Consider the following 20,986-nt stretch of genomic DNA (forward strand, 5'->3'; position numbering starts at 1 on the left):
CTGTATTTAAATGGTGCTTCTTGGTCATGTCACAGGAGCTCTTACTGTATATCTGGAGTCACTTACAGTACATGCATTCAGGGATGGCTGACAGGGAACACTACTTGCACAGCTCTTCTACTGGAGCCATGAGACATCCCTGCTCGCTACGATTCTCCCTGTAGCTTTCTCTATGACTCTGATCCAAAAGAAAAGAAAGAAAAACTTAAACCACTGTAGGATTCACATATGTGGTATTCACTTATGGTAAGCTGTAAAAGCATTGGCATATATACATAATATACGGTACACCAAATAACAGAGAAAAAAATTACGTTGATGTAAAAACTGTAAATAATTAACTTATTTTGGAATAACCAGAAGCCAGTGGGATTTCCTGCTGGGGATCTGGATGCACATAAGCAGTACACATCTCATTATACAGTATATGTGTGGTGTTATCACATGTCTGACGGCTTTGCATCAGACGTGTGAGGGTTACCTTACCACTCACGGTCAGTGAATGCCACGATGTACGAAGGGTACGTGATGTGATGAATACCAACTCCAGCTCCGCCCCTCTCACCAGATCTCTCACCCAGCTCCTCTCCCATGTCACTGGGACATCTCCATGGCGATGTTTAGCACTGTCGAGCAGTTCTGGAATGACTCGGACTACATTTCGGATCCGGGAACAAACAGCAGTGTGGTGGGGGAGACGGAGCGTAACTACTATGCCATGCTGTACTCCCTGCTCATCCTGGCCATTGTGTTTGGGAACGTCCTGGTTTGCCTGGCTGTACTGCGGGAACGTTCCCTCCAGACCACCACCAACTACCTGGTGGTGAGCCTGGCTGTGGCAGACCTGCTGGTGGCCTCGCTGGTCATGCCCTGGGCCGTCTACCTGGAGGTGAGCTGTGTGTGTGTGTGTGTGTGTGTGTCAGGTGAGGCTGGTGGAAGTAGAAATCAGAGGACGGGCTCATTGGAATGAATGGAATGTCAGACACGTGTTGCATTCCAATGAGCCCATCCTCTGACTTCTACCTCCCCCAGCGTCCCTGAGTGTGTGTGGGTGTGTGTGTGGGTGTGTGTTAATGGATGGGTGATGAGGAGGAGGTCATGATGATGATGAATGGTATTTCTATAGTGATCCTCAGCAGAAGCCTAATATGTGACTAATTGCTGTGGACATTTTGCATATTCACAAATAATGACTTATTTGCATTTCACAATTGGCTAAGCCATTTATCAATTAGAGTAATTGTAATGAGACAGTTATGGTTGTGCTTTTCTCTATAACTCTGATTGGGTGGCCAGGGTCATCAGATTGATCCAGAATTTTTTTTGCTAAACAGGATCAGATCGAGCTGGCTGATTTCCCCAATACGAATCAGCCAGATAGATCCTGATAATCCAGATTAAATCTTTTGAAATACTGGGCCCTGATGATGATAAAAATCGTCCCAAACCTTTTAGGATACATCCCAAAATTCATTTTGGTTTCCTATCCCCCGGACGTATTGATCAGTGTCAGCTCCTATCCACCTCCGCCTACACACACATAACCTATATCTGGCTTATAGATCAGTGCATACACACACTACACACGCACACACACACACACACACACACATGGTTATAGGGGTCATGGGTGGGCATATAAAGGCAAAGATCCTACGCTGAATTGCAATGCAACAACTGTCACATCTCACAGTGTAGAACAGTTCAAGGAGAGGAAGCCTGTAGCTGTGGGTCTCAATGTCTCACTGAGATCCCATTAGAAAAGGGGTGTGTGTGTGTGTGCTTCCCAGTATTTTGTGTATGTGTGTGTGCGTGTTTGTGTGTGTGTAGTGCTCCCCAGCAGTGTGTGTGTGTGTGCTTCTCAGTATGTTGTGTGTGTGTGTATGTATGTTGTGTGTGTGCATGTGCGTGTGTGAGTGTGTGTGTGTGTGTGTGTGTGAGTGAGTGAGTACTTATGCTCGCGTGGTGTGTGTGTGGTGTATTTATTCCCATCCAGGGTAGGATATCCAGTAGTTAGGCGATGTTATACTGCCCGAGGCAGAACCTGTCTGTGTGAGGCGGGATGCTGTGTAACTGTCCTTTCTGAGGACGTATATTTGGGGGGATAATTGGACAATCTGACAGTTTTTCTGTATAATTTATTGTTTTTTCAGAATGGGAATGATGTATGTGTGGGTACTTGTATGTGAGAGATAAAGTGAGAGTGTGCGTGTGCATGTGTGTGTGTGTGTGTGTGTGTGTGTGTGTGTGTGTGTGTGTGTGTGTGTGTGTGTATCATCTGTTAACTGCCCCTGTGTTACCTGTCCAGGTGGTTGGTGGGGCCTGGCTCTTCAGCAGGATGTATTGTAACATCTTTGTGACCCTGGATGTGATGATGTGCACGGCCAGCATTCTCAATCTGTGTGCAATCAGCATCGACAGGTAAGAGAGTGTGTGTTTCTGTGTGTGACTGAGAGAGAGTGTGAGAGATAGAGAGAGAGAGTGTGTGTTTGTGTGTGAACATGTACATGCTGATGTATGCCGTGTGGTGTCAGTGTGTAATAACAAAACTGATAACAATCTCATTTGTGACAGATGACGATCAAGGTGTTAGATACATACAGACTACTTCATTTATCCCAATTCCCCAATATCCCTAGGGCAATTCAGTTTCCATAGTTCATGGCCACAAACAATGCACGATTGTAGGGCAATCTGGTCTTCTGTAGTTGAAGTAGAGCTGATGTCTAATGATCGCAAGGTTGGCGGTTCGATCCCAGGCTGGCCACAAGTCGAGGTGTCCTTGGGCAAGACACTGAACCCCAAATGTCTCCCAATGAGCGGACCGGCGCCTTGCATGGTAGCTTGCCGCCGTTGGTGTGTGAATGTGTGTGTGAATGTGTGTGTGAATGGGTGAAGGAGAGGCTATTAAAAAGCGCTTTGGAATAAGGCGCTATATTATAGGTCAGTCCATTTATGTATAGAATAAGCAATAGGTGGCGTGGTGCAAAAGCCATGATGGTGTAGACAGTGCATGGTATTACAGTATAAAGTCTTACAGTGAGTAAAAATAAAGTAATATACAGTATATGAGATGAATATCTGAATATAAATATCAATATGATATGTACAGTTATGATATGTACAGAACAAGGGCAATAGGGACTGATAGAATTATAAGGTTCTATCTCCATTTTTGTCAAAATTTAGTTTTTTACATAATCTGATCCATTAGGTGTTTATTAATGCCTGTGTGGTGTTATCTTTAACATTTTTGAGTTAGTAATTCATAAAATACAAAGGTTCCATCTCACAAAACATAATGGAATGTAAAAACTTTGACGCTCAATATCTCTGAACTGCCCTAAACGGAGATAGAACCTTATCATTCTAAACTCACGATATGTAGATGTATAATTAGTGAGAGACCAATATAAATATGTGCAAACAAGCAGTAGTGCAAAGGGTAAATTGTGGTGGTATGGTGGTGTTAAGGTGGTGTGAGGAGGGTACACTGATACGGGGGGTCCATGTTCTGGGCTTCAATGGTTCTCTTGTTGGGGGGGGGGGGGACTTTGTTCAGCAGAGTGTCAGAGTGTGTGTGCTTGTGTGTGCATGTGAGTGTTTGTGTGTGCATGTGTGTGTGTGTGTGTGTGCCCTCGTGAACAGATTGTGGTACAGTGTATGTAAATGTACAGTATGTATACAGTGATGCTGTTGCAGAGTATATCCTGTGGCTGTCAGTGATTGATGATTGCTATTATCAGAACACTGTTAGCATTATCTGGTTGTTTTGTTGCTCAACTAGACACTGTACCTTGGGCATGTGTGTGTCTTTGCATAGTTAATTGTACTGATATAAGGCATGAGGAGGGGTACAACCATGAGAGAGATTACTAATGTGGTCTTCTGACTCATACAATTGAGTATTCTCAACATGTTCCAGCAGAATGTCCTGTGTTTTGCCGGGAGAAGAAAGTGAATAATTACGTTGATGAGGGTAAACATTATTTCAGTTATCTGGCTCTAAGAAAACCGCTGTCACATCCACGTCTGAATCGGGTCGAGATTAATTACTGTTCCCTTCTTGTTTCGTTCTCTCTGTTTGCATGTACTCATTATGTATTCTTGGCGTATGCAGGGATGGATTAATTCTTAAATCAAAGTGCTTTGTTTGGTCTCCTTTTGTTGATCTCAAGATTGTGTTCATTGTCTCTCAGTTTTTTTGTAGCACAGTAGGCTGATTGAACACAGTTCATATGTACACCAGTACAACATTCTTTTTCAAACACTTTTTTTTCAATAATGTTTTTGTGTTTTTCATTACCATACAACACTTGAATGTGCTACAGTAAGAGTTGATAGGGTAATTAATTACATTCTCAGAAGGTTCAGGTATTTTAGTGGCTGGTCATGTGTGATGGCAATACAGAGGACGCAGGTTTGAGACTGTCCCTGTAATCTCTAACTGTAGGTCGCTTGGGATAAAAGTGCCTGCTAAATGTTACTTTTAAAAAAAAATAACTTTTAAGTTCTAAAACCTCACTTCCTCTCTCTGTTATAAAGACTTTCTCCCTCATTCAATCCTCTTATTTCAAGTTCTCTTTTTAGCCTCTCTCTCTCTCTCTCTTTCTCCATCTCTCTCTGCCTGATAATAAAGTACAGTGTCACTATAATCTATAATCCATCCTCAGGTACACAGCGGTGGTGATGCCCGTCCTGTACAACACCACGCAGAGCTCCAAGAAGAGGGTATCTGTCATGATTGCCACAGTGTGGATCCTGGCCTTTGCTGTATCCTGCCCCCTGCTGTTTGGATTCAACACCACAGGTGAGACAGGTGAGTACAAACCAGACGCATGCCCCCGCTCCATATCAACCCCCTATCCATAACCCTCTATTATATAGGGTTATATCTAACAGTGTTCATGATGAGTCCACCACACCAACAGTGTCCACCATATTATGGGAATGGAGAGTGTTGTAACTCACAAGTATCTTCTATATTCTTATGTGTTGTGATGCTCAACAAAAACTGAGGCTGTGAGCATTGCTGCCTTTTATTTTGTTCTAAATGTATTTCTATTCTTATGTATGTTGATGTTTTTCTCCTTTGTTATATGTTTTGTGATGTTATGTTGATGTCATTCTTCTTCTGTCTGTGATAAACAGTGTTTGATGGTGGTGGCCGAGATCGATAGTCAATCAAAGTCAGTGTTGTAGTCGAGTCCCTAAATCTCGAGTCCGAGTCGAGTCCGAGTCCCCGGTGATCAAGTCTGAGTCGAGTCACGAGTCACCAAAGAAGAGAATGCTCGAGTCTGAGTCAAGTCCGAGTCCTCCATGCTCTAGTCCGAGTCGAGTCACAAGTCCCGAAAATCAGGACTCGAGTCCGAGTCACGAGTCTGTGAGCAGTCAGTCAGCCAGCTAGCCAGCCAGTCAGCTATCTAGCCAGTCAGCCAGCCAGCCAGCCAGCCAGCCAGCCAGTCAGCCAGCCAGCCAACCAACCAGTCAACTAGCCAGCCAGCCAACCAGCCATCTAGCCAACCAACCAGTCAGCCAGCCAACCAGCTAGCTAACCAGCCAACCAGCCAGCTGACCAGCTAGCTAACCATAACCATCCAGCTAGCCAACCCATCAGTGTGTCAGTAGCGGGTGTTTTTACCACAGACGCGTAAAAACGGGAGCAGAAACCTTAGAATCTCTAGCTTCAATTAAACCAGCCAAACAATTTCTAAACAAGCTGAAATAGATCGAAAGTAAACATGATTGTATATTGTTCCTAACTTTTCTCCCTATTTGCTCGCCAAGCAAGCTTTGATATGCAAAAGGACACCGCACCAGCACTGACGTTTTTATCGCAATCTGGACATGTTTAATCAATGTCAGCTAGCTACAGACACACTGATGGGTTGGCTAGCTATAGCTACAACGTTATGACTTGATTGATTGATTGATTGAAAACTTTATTAGAAGATTTGCAGAAGTAGGTACATGAAAGTACATATTACATACAAGGTCAACTAACAGGATAAAAACCCAAGAAAGCCACTGGCTTATTTCAATTGGGGTCCTTGATACTCAATTAATCGTTACATGTAAGACAGACAAAAAACTAGTACTATCTGCAAGATAATACAGACAAATAACTAGTACTATCTACAAGATAAACATACATCCAACATGGGAAGAACAATACAACAAAACATAAGGTATGTACAGCGGGTAGGACAGGTGGGGACATACACCACAGGTGGGGGCGGGGGACAAAACACAAAGTATGTACAGTGGGTAGTTCGGGCAGGGGGACAGACATATAATATGTACAATGGGTAGTTCGGGCGGGGGGACAAAACAACAAGTATGTACAGTGTGTGGTCATGGTGGGGGGGGGGGGGGGGGTACAAAAACACCAGTAGATTTAGGCGGGGGGGAGGGGGGGGGCGACATAATAACATTGCGTTTGCTCAGAGTGTAGACCAGGTAGGGGGGTGAGGATTGGGGGATGGGGGGGGTTGTCCATTGTTCCACGGTTTCGGTAGAGAGTCTCCGGGTGGTGGGGGAGGGGGGGTCGTCGCCGGGTGGGGGAGGGAGGGGGGAGGGGGGGTCGTCGCCGACTGAAGCCTTTGGTCGTGTAAGCCTGTCTAACCTCGCTGCAGCTCCGGGCTTTCATCTCCCCTCCAGACAAGGACAGCAGCACAGAGAAAGTGAACCACAACACCACTTGTATTCTCCACATCGCACACGTCGGTAGTAAATCCCAGTAAATGTTTGCGTAAGAAATATATCCGTTATAGCCGAGACCCCCAAAACGTCTGGCTGGACAATCCCCGACGGTCCGCGATCTCTCACTTTCTCCCTTCTGCAGAAAATGTCAAATGTTTATCAACCAACCCCCGAAAAAATAAAACATAAAAATCACTCTCCACTTTCCATCCGTCCAGCTCCTAGCAGGAGCGTCTCTCTCCTCTGTCCTCCGCCGCGGAACAAGAAGAGCGATATCGCTCATACAAACCATACAAACCACCTCCAAACACTGTAACACTGTAACAAATCATGTAAACATAAATGTTGATATAAACATCCAAGAAGTATGGAAGACCTCTTCCGATTATTAGGAAGGCGTTCACAATCGTATCTCTAAATCGAACTTCAGCTACCTTTAGTTTACTAGGCTCAGTAGGCTGGTTCCAGCTGCCTGTTGTGACTGAAAGTTAATCACATCCACATCCTGACATAACCTGACATATTGCATCTTACTTACTTTTCGGGGTGCTTCCTTGACAAGTGTCTGTTATAGTTTGAGGTTGTCCCCGTCTTCTCCTCAATAGTGCGTTTACATAATATGCGTTTACATAATATATTACACTTAGCAGAGGTCTTGTTAGAGCTTGATGTAAAATCTCTGAAGGCAATCGGCGCCTCAATCGGCATCTTAGCAGTAACTGTAACAGGACTCAACGCCGGTGAATCCGCATGTAGGTGGAATACGTGCCTGTCCTTGCAGGGACTTGAATAATGTTACGGTAACAAAGCTATCAATGTCTTGTGCCAAATGATTAGTGCCTGCCTATTATTAAAAAAACGAACAGCAGCAAAAAAATAATAAAATAACACGTCTCCACCTGCCGTCCCCTGAGACCTCAAGTCCGAGTCGAGTCACGAGTCACCAAAGAAGGGAATGCTCGAGTCCGAGTCAAGTCCGAGTCCTCCATGCTGGAGCCCGAGTCGAGTCACAAGTCCCGAAAATCGTGACTCGAGTCCGAGTCCTGGACTCGAGTACTACAACACTGATCAAAGTAATTAAAGATTCTTGCTCATAGGTAGACAATTGAAGAAAGGTTTTATTCCATTCAGCGCTGGGTACGTTTCTCACAGAGAGAAAGCGAACAACTCACAACACACAAGCAGTTCTCTTTATAGGCAGAATATTGATGGTCAAGCAAGCACCTGTCTATCACAAATCATGACAACATTGACAAGGCTCCGTTCAGTCTACTTGACCAAATGGAAGATGCACCAATCATGTACATTCTAACTCGGCCCACGACTCCCATAAGGAGTTGATTGCCATGGTTTCCAACTCAGGTTACAGGTTGCAGGCAGATACACACAACATGAGAGTGGGAGCTTACATGTCACAGAACTTAACTGGTCACAAGTGAACACATCATATCAGTCTGTTTTTAGGATGATTTGTTTTATATATTCTCATAGACTAGGGGGAATCTTTAAATATGTTACACCAACATATTTTTTTTTAATGTATGAGAAATGTCATTTGAGATGCTAACAAAGATGACAAAATGTGTTTTGCTCATGTACGGTGTACGGTTTTCTCTGTAGAGAAAACACAATTGTAATAGAAAGGCACATGGCTGGGTGTCCTTTGGAGACCAGGCGCTGAGCAAAACAGTGTTTTGTTCTCCCCTAGACGACCCAGCAGTGTGCTCCATCTCCAACCCTGACTTTGTGATCTACTCCTCTGTGGTGTCCTTCTACCTGCCCTTCATCGTGACCCTGCTGGTCTACGTGCGCATCTACGTCTTCCTCAGGAAGAGGAGGAAGAGGATTGCCTTCCGCCAGGCCAGCGGGAATGTCCAGCTAGGGTCGAGCCAGCTTTGTGTGGTGAGAGAACCACCATGATGTTCCTGCTCTGCTGACAGTGTATGTGGGCACAGGGGCTGCCTTATCAATCACACACACACACACAGACACACGTGTGACGGGCCCCAATTTGATTCACAAATACACAAAAACTAATTATATAAATACTTTTTAGAAACAGTCTGAAAATGCATTGCAGATCATGGAAACGTTAGACACAGTTTTACAAATATATCACTGCCATATGTCATGGTGAGGTTGATGGACAACGCCATCAGGTCCACCATGCTGTGCAGAATTGCTATGGTAACAGAGATGATATATTCTCGGTAGGTCATTGGCGATTTGAGAGGGAATTATTCAGAGGTAACTGTATGTATTGTCACACACAGAAACGATAAACAACAAAGCCAGGACATGCCCTGCTGCTCACTAGCTCTCTGATGTCACTGTGTGTGATTGGATCTATTATGTATGTGAAGGCTTGTTGAGGGAATTCACATCTTTAGTTCAGGTCATAGTTCAGCTATTATAAGAAACCTGTGAAGTGCTGTGATCAGAGCTGCCATTCCAACAAAGGATTCTGGGTCATGTCCATCAGACCAGGGGTGGCTGTACAGTCATACTCATACATGAGAGGGCAGCAGCTAATTATGACGTTTCATTGTGAATACACAATACCACATAAAACACTTGGCAATCTAGGTGGTGAATGTTCTAGACTTCTTTGGCAGTCAGTGAATTAAAGGAATTTTGATTGATGTTTACTTTGAAATCACTTACAAATGGTAAGCCAATGAAGCTATTGAACCAGGACTTAAAGTTGAATGCTTTTAGGATGTATCCATGACATGGATACAACTGGTTGTTCAAATAGAAGATCAAACTCTTCACTGGAGCGGCAGGTAGCGTGCCAGGATCATTTCCGGTATTTGGATTTGGGCTCAGGTTTGGATCAAATACATTATGAGAGGGTTTGCATGTAAGTTCACGTCACAGGAGACATTTTGAAACTCTAATGAAATACAGTTTTGGATGTCAGATGGTTTAGTTCCAGATAACTGGAGCACGATTTGATATGGACGAAAAAGCTTTTAATGTCACCCTGATTTTTATACATAAAAGGGAGCTATTTTTTCTCTCCATCTAATTTTAATATAGTCATGCAGAGTGTAGCTCAAGAATTACAGTGGCCCAGCATGAGGCACGCATTGAGAACTCAAGTAATATTTCCCATTTTGGGGAAGGCTCAATGTAACAGGGCTGCTTGGTTTATAACAACAACATCAACAACAACAACAACAACAACAACAGATGATTGACAGACCCTTCTTACCCCCCAGGAGACCTGTTTACAAGAGGACATCCCCAAGGAGAAGAGAGACCTGTCCCCCATCAGGATCAAAGTGGTATGTGGAACGTGTGCGTGTGTGTGCACATGTACTGTATGTACGTGTGTGTGCAAGTGTGTGTTCCGTGTACATTAGTGTATGTGTGTTTGCATCTGTTTTTATGCGTTTCCAAAAGATGAGAGGGAACATAAGGGAGATGGCTAGACACGCTGGCTGTTGACTTAAATAGAATCTAAATGACTGACTGACTCTCTTAATGAATATGGTGGCATATTCACATATTCTTGGCAGTGTCTGTCCGTGAAGTTTTTATCATTTAGTGTGTATATGCGTCTGTGTGTGTGTGTGTGTGTGTGTGTGTGTGTGTTTAGCCCTGGGGCTGCGAGGAAGCTGAAAATCTGAATTCTGAAACAGGGCCCCATCGCCTCGCCTTGCTAGTGCTAAACTCCAAGAGTTGACTCTAGTTGTCGCGCTTTATTTGTCACACCAGTGCTTGATACTTCAAAGATGGAGGAAATAACAAGCTTTACTTTGCCCCAGAGATAAGGGCTGTAAAGGCACAGCTGAGGCCGCGTGACAGTAGGAACAGGGGCACAGGGCACAGGGAGGAGATAGCAGCCACCCTGGAAGGGGTGTAGTCACAGACAGGAAACTGAGGAGATTGGGAACAGAAACATGGTGAAATATAACCGTAAGCGGCAATGGGGCGTGTTCCTACAGATATGCCCCCATAACCATAAATGGGGTGAGATTGACAGACACGGGGTAGACCTACAGACAAGTTGTAGATTGACAGATAGGGGGTAGACCTACAGAGTGAGGACCTACAGAGGTGAGTCTGACCACTCACCTAATATGGGCCAAGTTTAACTCATGATATACTAAGCTATGATATTATGAAGTACCCTAGGACCACGGGCCTGTAAGGTAGGCCCATGGAAGGGGCAAATAGATTAGCCTATAGTAACGTCTTGAGAATGGTAATGGTTTGATCCCAGCATGAAACATTATCAGGGATTGCCTGATGCCTGTTAGCTATCCAGTATTCCATGCTGGCTATGTCTAACCACCAATAACAATACTGTAGTAGTAGGAACACTAATTATGGGAAAGAGAGTTCCAGAAGACCTGCGTTATGAGCTGTTGTGTGAGGATACATGAGCTTTTCCACTGTCTGCACCTTTAAATGTCTGACTGACTTCCTGTGTGTCACTTCCCATGCCTTACAGGAGAGTGCGGAGCTGCCGGGCCCTCCCAAGCCCCGCCTACTGCCAGTGTGTCTAATGCGTAAGCGGCCGAGAACAGGCCCCGTGGTGAACACGCTACTGCCCCCGGTGGACATGCAGAACTACTGCAGTATCAGTCACGCCTCTTGTGGCGGCACAGAGAATGAGCCGGGCTGCGCCGAGGAAGAGGAGGAGGAAGAGCAGGTCAAACAGGAGGAGCTTGCCCCCGTCCGGAGGAGCTGTGAGGTGAAAGATCTGTCCAATGGACGCACCCACACGGCCCTCCGTCCCGGCCCCCGGCCCCGGTCTACCCAACCACGGTTTAGGAGCCTGCATACTCGGGAGAAGAAGGCAACACAGATGCTGGCCATTGTGCTTGGTGAGTACCTAACAGGATCATTGGGATTGTGGATGTTGTTGTAGCTACGGTCTGTTACGCTTTATCTATCGAGCAGTTTTGTCATTATTACATCATTTTGTTGTATGGGTAATTGATTCTCTGTGGTTGCATCACAGTATCTGTGTGTTCCTCAGTATCAGAGTGTCTTGATATAAATGGGTCAGGATGTTTACGGTTTGTATGTATGTGAGCACTGTATGAATCCAGACACATGCAATAGCACCTGACCATGCAGCCCATACACCAAGCACACTCTAATTATCAGCCATTGGGTTGGTCCAGTCCAGCCTGCACTCTTGAAGCCAAGTGTGTCCAGACCTTGCTGAGTGACAATGACGCTAATCAGAGGTGTCTGCATAATTGGACAGAAAACCATGTCACACAGGCACGTTTACAGGTGAAAATAGGGCAGAGTATCCATGAAAAAAAGGCAGCTCACTTAAAGCTTCCCTCCCTCTCCCCTAAATAGTTGCACTGATTTTCACCCCAACCAGAGGATCTCCAGAGGAAATAATGTTTCTCGTGACTCATGCAGTTAGCGTCTTTGATATTGGTCTGTCTGTTGGCGATGTTCTCTGAATGCATTATAGTGCCTTCAGCAAGACTTTTTCCACATTAAAAAAGTCAAAATACATTTTGTTGTGTTACAACTAGGCATTAAAATAGATTTAATCAGATTTAGTTTTTATTCCTAAATTAGAGACTGTATAAAATAAAGATTCTGAAATCCCACTCAATCTATCTATTATTATTATTATTATTATTATTATTATTATTATTATTATTATCTTGATGGACTCAAGTTTTCACTTCGACATGGGTGTTTCAAGTTTTATTGTTTTACATCACATTACATCAACATTTCTGTTGTTTCAAAGCAGAAACCCCACGTAGGCTATGTTAATATCTTAAAAGAAATTTTTTTTTTTCCAGTGATCTCTCTCTCTCTCTCTCTCCGGTAGTTCGGCATTCTCTTGCCAGGCAACAATGTGACAGCTACATTTCCATCTTGCTTATGTTGCGATCAAAGTCGTGTGAAATGACATGTCATTGGCACAATTGTGAAATATTAAAACCAATAACATTCCTGTGGAAATGCTCATGCTCTGAATGATTTGTCTACTACTCTTTCTCTCGTTCTCTCTCTCTCGTTCACACACACACACACACACACACACACACACACACACACACACACACACACATACACTCTTTCTCTTTGTGTCTCTCTGTGTCTCTGACTGAGACTGAACCCAGAACATATTTATAATGAAGTGAAATGAAACATTATATTATTGATCGTCATTAACAAAGGAGCAGCTCTGCAGTAGCCGCATTACATAAAGAATAAATAGATACATTGTCCTAGACAGTCTGTTTTCTTCTTGATCATCATGCAGTTTTACAATCAAACAAATGACTTGACTGCATTCTGCTCATAACCGTTTCACTTTTCGGTCATTGAGGATGGTTGACAACAGAGACTGAACCCAGAACACATTTATAATGAAGTGAAATGAATATGAAATGAATATATACACCGTATTTTCCGGACTATAAGTCGCTCCGGAGTATAAGTCGCACCAGTCAAAAAATGCGGCAGTAAGAGGAAAAAACCATATATAAGTCGCACTGGACTATAAGTCGCATTTATTTAGAAATATATTTCACAAAATCCAAGACCAAGAACAGACATTTAATCTGGAAAGGCAAGTTTATTCAACTACACAATAGCACACAGAACAACAGGCTGAATAGAAGTCCGGTATGTTAACATAACACATTAACAGTTATTCAGCAACACAATAGCATAAAGAACATACCTGGGAGGCTGAATAGGCTAAATGAACATAACAAGTCAGCGAGTCCAACAAGCAAGTTACCAGTAAGCAAGTTCACCAAGCTACCGTTTGCTTAGCTTCAACAAGCTAATGTTTTAGATAATTTCTTCAGGGGTATAGGAGCAGCATATAGTTGTCACAAGCCCAGAGCGGCCTCTGTCGGCTGTAGACGGTAATGTTTACTCCTTGGTTCATGTCAGTCAGTATGAAATTATATACATATTGATATATAAGTCGCACCTGACTATAAGTCGCAGGACCAAAGATAGGGCTGGCTGTAGCAGCTCGCAGCCATGCCGCTGGACAAACGCGCTGGCAGTGGAAAAGCAGCAACAGAAAGACCAGCAGAAGTTCCGCCACGCACACGCGCTCCTGAGATAACGCAGTAGGTATGTTTTAAGCATAAGAAGAGCTTCAAATCAAATCAAGTTTTATTTGTATAGCGCATTTCTCACAAGATGCGACTCAATGCGCTTTACATAATGACAGAGCCGCAAGCAGGCAAAGGTAAAAAACCTGTACACTGTGTAGCCAGGAAAATTACCTTGCAGTCCTCTACTCATAGAGCGACTACTACCAGTTTGCCTACCAGCACACAGCAGCGGACCCCAAACCCCCCCCTGGGAGGCCCCCGCCACCCCACACACCCGCCCTGCCCCACCACCAGCACACCCGGCCCAGCCAAGCAAGCACAAACCATAATAGCCCCGCACCAGGCTAGCCAAGCAGGTACCCCAGCGGCGGAACAGACCAAGCATGCGGGGCGGCCAGGGGCCCCCGAGGAGAGGCCCGAGGACCACTGGCGCATAGCAAGCAAACAAGGGCGAAAAACCTGTACACCGTGTATCCAGGAAAAATTCCCTGCATATTATCAGCGTACACACTGTCCATAAATGTAAAGTTATTTCTGCATCGTTCTGCATCCAGCATGGGGCACAGATCCCAAGCTTCATTCTTGGTTGTCTGTAACTACCTGTTCTAATCCAGTTCAATCTTCAAAAGTGTTGTTAAGCTATTTCTTTGTTAGATAATTTCTCCATTGTGATGTATAGCAAGGAAATATGTGGTGTGACATATCATTGATTATTGTTTCACTCTTTCTAAGTCAATAAACCTGACGTCAGACCGACCTCCTGTCTCCAGACTCTTGATGATGCGAGGTGTTTAGCTGCCTGTCTAGCCATTCTCAGCTACGTATAATGAGGACAGAACATCGTTGCTAAAGTAGAGGCACATTTCAGTCTTTTCCTGACCTGCATAAGGTTTACTTTTTCACAGACACACATGACACCGACATAATATGTATGTGTATCCATCAATTCTGTGGAAAAAAATTACATAATAATCAATAGGCTTTTTACGTGGTTTGTAGGCTATGAAAAAAACATCAGTCTCTGGGAGAAGACTAGATATAATATTAGGATAATAGAAAGTCCCAGTCCATTTTGCCAGATGGAGTACAACGTTTAACATGGGTTTCATTGGGGAAACAAAACAACTTTTGGGACCAGCTGCAGTTTTCGCCAACTTCAAAATGTCTTGGCAGGATTGCTCCTCTGGCCTTGTCATATGACGAAAGCACACTATTGTCATTCATCATAAACATAACAAGCCCATTAGACCTTCATACCAGGCTTGCCCTTCATAGCATAATGTATGAGCTGACCATAAAGCTAATGTGTACAGGACACATTACAATACAACACTTAATAGGTTCATAAAGAGTCAATGTGCTTGTTGTTTAATTATGAGTCAATAATGCTCATTTTCTTTTTCACTCCCTTGCTCTTCCACTCTACCTCTCTTGCTCTCAAACTGCCCACTCATTTGATCCATGCAATCACCCTTTCTCTCCCTCCCTCTCTCTCTCTCAAACCTTCTCTTTTCCTCACCTGCTGCCTCCCTCTCTCTCTCCCACCCTCCCACCCTCCCTCTCTGTTGTTGCTCCAGGGGTGTTCCTAATCTGCTGGCTTCCCTTCTTCGTGACTCACATTCTGAACACCCACTGCAGGACGTGCTACATCCCTCCAGAGCTCTACAGCGCCTTCACCTGGTTGGGCTACGTCAACAGTGCCCTCAACCCCGTCATCTACACCACCTTCAACATTGAGTTCCGCCGAGCTTTCATCAAGATCCTCAGCTGCTGATAGGCCCACGTTACAGCATCACCTGACCACGCCTCGTTCCTGTGTCTCAGGCTCAGCACACCTGCGCATAGGTGCTCAAGAAATCTGGTTTCTCATTGGCTGGGGCAATAATGTGCCTAACCGTGTCATATCGGTTGCAGAAATGCAACCCATTAACACAACCTTACACAGAGACTTAGTCTTTACCCCCTGGGTTGACTGCATTCTCTAGACTCTCTGTAGACTCTTCATTGTTGATGCTGTTGTTTTACACAGATGGCGGGCCAGATAGATGTAAATCTGAATGGTGATGATAATGATGATGATGAAGAAGGACAGGATCTCTGGAACATTGTTATAAAACTGTTTGTCACCCACTAACAGTGGGATTCACAAGTCGATGAATAGGAGACTGAATCTAGAACATATGAGACCGGATCTAGAACACATGAGATTGGTTCTAGAACATATGAGACTGGATCTAGAACAGATTGGATCTTGAACATATGAGACCGGATCTAGAACATATGAGACTGGATCTTGAACATATGAGACTGGATCTAGAACTTATGAGATTGGATCTAGAACATATGAGATTGGTTCTAGAACATATGAGACTGGATCTAGAACATATTAGACTGGATCTGGAGCAGATTGGATCTAGACCATATGAGACTGGATCTTGAACATATGAGACTGGATCTAGAACATATGAGACTGGATCTAGAACAGATTGGATCTTGAACATATGAGACCGGATCTAGAACATATGAGACTGGATCTTGAACAGATTGAATCTAGAACATATGAGATTGGATCTAGAACATATGAGACTGGATCTAGAACATATGAGACTGGATCTAGATAGAACAGATTGGATGTAGAACATATGAGACCGGATCTAGAACATATGAGACTGGATCTAGAACATATGAGACTGGATCTAGAACATATGAGACTGGATCTAGAACAGATTGAATCTAGAACATAATGAGACTGGATCTAGAACATATGAGACTGGATCATCTTGTGGCATGTCTCTGTACTGCTCAGTTGCATATCTAGACTGCGCTGCTTTAGCCCCTATGTTCCTCTGCTAACCCAATGCGGAGGGAGCAGCTTCCTCAAGATGGGGGAAGCTAATCCTAGATCCGTGCCTACAGGCAACCTCTCCATCAGGAGACTCCACCATCTGTTTCGACATAAAGGTCACTGAGGGTATTACATCAGAGCTTCAGCAGCATGAGCTGCAGCAGGACACATCACAGCGTCCCCTGTCTTCAGTCTCTTGCCATTGCATGCGCGTATCATCATTTCAGTCTGTCTATGTTGGAATTGCTGTGGAGTGGTCTGTTCAAATCACTATGATGTCCTCTTTATCTTGATGTGGAGACATTTGAAACGCTGTGGAGTCTGTGGAATTGATGTGAAGACTTAAGTATGAATCACAGAGGAGCCATTTTAAAATGCTTCTTTGTGCTGCTGTTTGATTTCTCTTGATGGGCCTTTTGAATGTGTGGTTTAGAGGTGACGGCTAGGTAGAAGGATCTGAAGCTCTCTGATTCGCTGCTGGGGGGGTGTGGCTTTGTGTTCCCAGTTGGATGCGGGTGAGAATTGTGAGGTGGGCGCGTCTGTCATGGTTGAGAAATGCTACTCTGTCGTGGTTAATAAAGCTAACTAGAGCACTTGTGGGCTGGTTGTCATTTGTATGCACGCACACACACAGATAGCAATGGATATTAGCCATGTGGAGGCAGATAGGGCTTTGGGGCAGTAGCACAGCTGGATCCCTGCTGAGTCTAGGAGAGATAGTGAGAGGGAGAGAGAGAGAGAGATACATATGTAGAAAGAGAAAAGATAGAGGGATAGCTAAATATACACACAGACAAAAGACAAAAATCTGGAATGATCTGAACACGGAACAAGAACAAAGAGAGGAAGATACATTGGGAGAGGAATAGGAGAAGAAAAAAAAAAGCTGGAAGATGGATAGAGAGCGAGAAAATGGAGTTTGAGCAAGAAGACGGATGACAGAAGATGGATGGAGAGCAGGAGAGTGAAGCCAGCTGTGTGGATGTTCTTTCTCAGCCCTGTGTAAGAAACAGCCACTTTGACTCAACTCCCAGAAATCAGCACCTGCTCCCCCTAATACTGTCAACAGACGCCCAGTCTGCACCCACTCTCAGACACTGAGACCTATGATCAGTCTTTGTGTGTGTGTGTGTGTGTGTGTGTGTGTGTGTGTTTGTGAAAGAGTGTATGTGCAAGAGAGAGGGTAAATATGTGTCTATAGCAGTATGTGGGATATTTGCCCTAATGAGCAAGCCAGAGAGAAAGAGATGCGAGAGACTGTGTACAGTTTACAAGTCTGAGAAGATGAGTGATCACTCTGTAATTACTCAGTTGTGCAGACTCCTGGGTACTCTCTAGCTCCAACTTCTGTGTGTGAAGTGTGCCGTGCGCTGTGGAGCCTGGAGGCTTAAGCTATGCAGACAGGCCCAGTGACAGTTCTTGAATCAACCTTGTTCTCCCATCCATCCAGCCCTCCTCCTCCTCCGCCTTTCAATACAAACCCTGGTCTGTGTTACACTCTGCTAATTATGAGGCTGTGTGTGTGTGTGTTGTTTGTGTTCTCTGTCGGGAGGAGAGAGAGAGAGAGAGAGAGAGAGAGAGAGAGAGAGAGAGAGTGTGTGTGTGTGTGTGTGTGTGTGTGTGTGTGTGTGTGTGTTTATCCCCTGGTTGATAAGAAGAACTGAAGGACAGCTATGGCACCTCTAGCAGCCAGTAAAGGTGAAATTAAAGGTGATATGAAATGTTAACAAACTATAGTTTTGGCAATTGTGTCATTTGTGTAAATAATTGTTTACAGATAGATTATTTCACCTATAATTCACTATATCACAATTCCAGTGGGTCAGAAGTTTACATACGCTAAGTTGACTGTGCCTTTAAACAGCTTTAGAAGCTTCTGATAGGCTAATTGACATCATTTGAGTCAATTGGAGGTGTACCTGTGGAGGTATGTTAAGGCCTACCTTCAAACTCAGTGCTTCTTTGCTTGAGATTATGGGAGGATCAAAAGAAATCAGCTAAGACCTCAGAAAAGAAATTGTGACCTCCACAAGTCTGGTTCATCCTTGGGAAGGTACCACATTCATCTCTACAAACAATATTACGCAAGTATAAACACCATGGGACCACGCGGTCTTCATACCGCTCAGGAAGGAGATGTGTTCTGTCTCCTAGAGATGAACGGACTTTGCTGCGAAAAGTGCAAATCATTCCCAGAACAACAGCAAAGGACCTTGTGAGGATGCTGGAGGAAACAGGTGCAAAAGTATCTATATCCACAGTAAAACGAGTCCTATATTGACATAACCTGAAAGGCCGCTCAGCAAAAAAAAAAAACAGGTGTAGTGCTGAGGCACAAATATGTACATTTCAAGCCTGCAAACTGCGACACTTTAAATGAATGTGCAATAACACTATGTGCAATATGATCAACCCTAGTCGTCTATCTGTACAGTATAGTATAGTGGATAGTGTACATAGCCTCTATTTATGTAAACCAGCTCCTTCCCTTCTTGTGTTTTTTTTAGTTTTTTTTTTCTTTCCTAACACCAGGGGAGCCACCCCTCCTAAATTTCGTTGTTTGGTACCTGTACTATAGCAATGACAATAAAGACCATTCATTCATTCATTCATTCATTCATTCATTCATTCATTCATAAAAAATCCAGACTACGGTTTGCTACTGCACATGGGGACAAAGATTTGGAGGTAAAAGGGGGAGAACATCTGTTGGCAGAACTGAGTGCGAGCAAGGAGGCCTACAAACCTGAATCAATTACACTAGTTCTGTCTGGAGGAATGGGCCAAAAGTCCCCAAACTTATTGTGGGAAGCTTGTGGAAGGTTATCGGACCCACATTTGACCCAAGTTAAACAATTTAAAGGCAATGCTACCGAATACTAATTAAGTGTATGTAAACCCTGTTCAGTTCTGACCCACTGGGAAAGTGATGTGAAATAAAAGCTCAAATAAATAATTCTCTCTACTATTATTCAGAAATGTCACATTCTTAAATTAAAGTAGTGATCATAACTGACCTAATGAATGAATGTTTTAACTGACCTAATGAATGAATCTTTACTAGGATTAAATGTCAGGAATTGCAAAGTTGAAGTGGAGTTCAAATATATTTGGCTACGGTTTATGTAAACGTCCAACTTCGAAGTAGCTGTAGCTTAGAGAGTGGAATGGCTTCACTGTGTGCCCTCTCCTCCTACCATCATATTTCATTCTTCCCTCCCACTGGTGTCTGAAAGCAGCAGCACTGACACACACTGTGACTGCAACACTTCATTTGGACACACTGTATACTGTATGACTCAGATCTAGACCGTCATAAATAACTTGTGAATGAAACGACAGCTCTGTGCAGACTGAGAGCTGCAGGGGGTTGGAGAGGTAGGTCTCACTGGTGACAGGTTATTAGTATTAGGTCCTAATGAATGCAGGATGTGGTCGGCAAGGATTTAAAGCCCCTTAAAAAAGTCACCCAATTTCAGAGCACACACACACACGCACAACTACTTGTGCACACACACAAATGCTAATTACGAACTAGCGCAGTCTAGGGGGTTTGTTATTTGGCCATCTAAACACTAGACCTAACCTGGAGTGCAATATAGGGGAAAAGACGAGGAAAAAACAGAAAAGGTGGTCTGGTTTTTTAAGAAGAATGAGAAATAACAGTATTTGGTGAGCTTACCAAAAGGGTACACCTTTCACCATCACTGCCTTGGCCAGCTCCGTCTGAGCTCCCTTGAGTGGCATGACCAGGCAGTGGTCAATGCGATAGTTCGCGGTTTTTGGCTGGAACCCATGGGTTTTCCTGATGTGTGGATTACTGTAGTGGCCCTGGCATTCCGCGTGTCCTTCACACATCTCTGGAAGCACACCTGAACTTTATTGAGGTGATCACTTCCAGCGTACGCATGCGCACTCATACACACACATTTATCAACAACCCATATTTCTCAATGAAAACCAGACCATACAAAATGTGAAGGAAAGGAAGGAAATGGAGAGAACTATCACTTTCCACTCATCCTAACACTGATACAGTATGTAAGAGTATACTGACTGGGGGACTGGGCCTCAGTCAGTGGCACATCACTTCTTTTTTACACTAGCATACAGTAGAAATACTACGGTATGTCAATCATTAATTAGTAAAGACAGTCTCTACCATCACATGTAAGTTCTGCTACTTTTCCAGCCTTGTTTGAATGAATGTGAACAGTAACCTCTCCAACAGAGCATCATGCAGATCCAAGCTTTGGCGCTTTGGCGTGGAACTTCACCAACTGCTACATGCTGTGTGCTGGGGGCAGGTGTGCCTCTTTTGAAGCATGGTAACCATTGCGACAGTAATCACGATGCTGTGTGCGAG

The 20,986-nt window shown here is 44.0% G+C and overlaps 1 protein-coding gene across 1 annotated transcript; it reads left to right on the plus strand.

Moving 5' to 3' along the window:
* Nucleotides 1-610: 610 nt before the first annotated feature.
* On the plus strand, nt 611-15,549 carry drd3 (dopamine receptor D3; the record flags this gene model as incomplete). The annotated part of the gene is made up of 7 exons (XM_080543587.1): nt 611-889; nt 2,309-2,421; nt 4,674-4,810; nt 8,411-8,604; nt 9,927-9,992; nt 11,165-11,540; nt 15,353-15,549. 7 exons carry the CDS (start codon nt 611-613, stop codon nt 15,547-15,549), a joined length of 1,362 nt encoding a protein of 453 aa, XP_080399713.1.
* Nucleotides 15,550-20,986: the final 5,437 nt, after the last annotated feature.

The sequence above is a fragment of the Nansenia antarctica genome, assembly GCF_963989245.1.
Source record: "Nansenia antarctica genome assembly, chromosome: 12".
NCBI lineage: Eukaryota > Metazoa > Chordata > Actinopteri > Argentiniformes > Microstomatidae > Nansenia > Nansenia antarctica.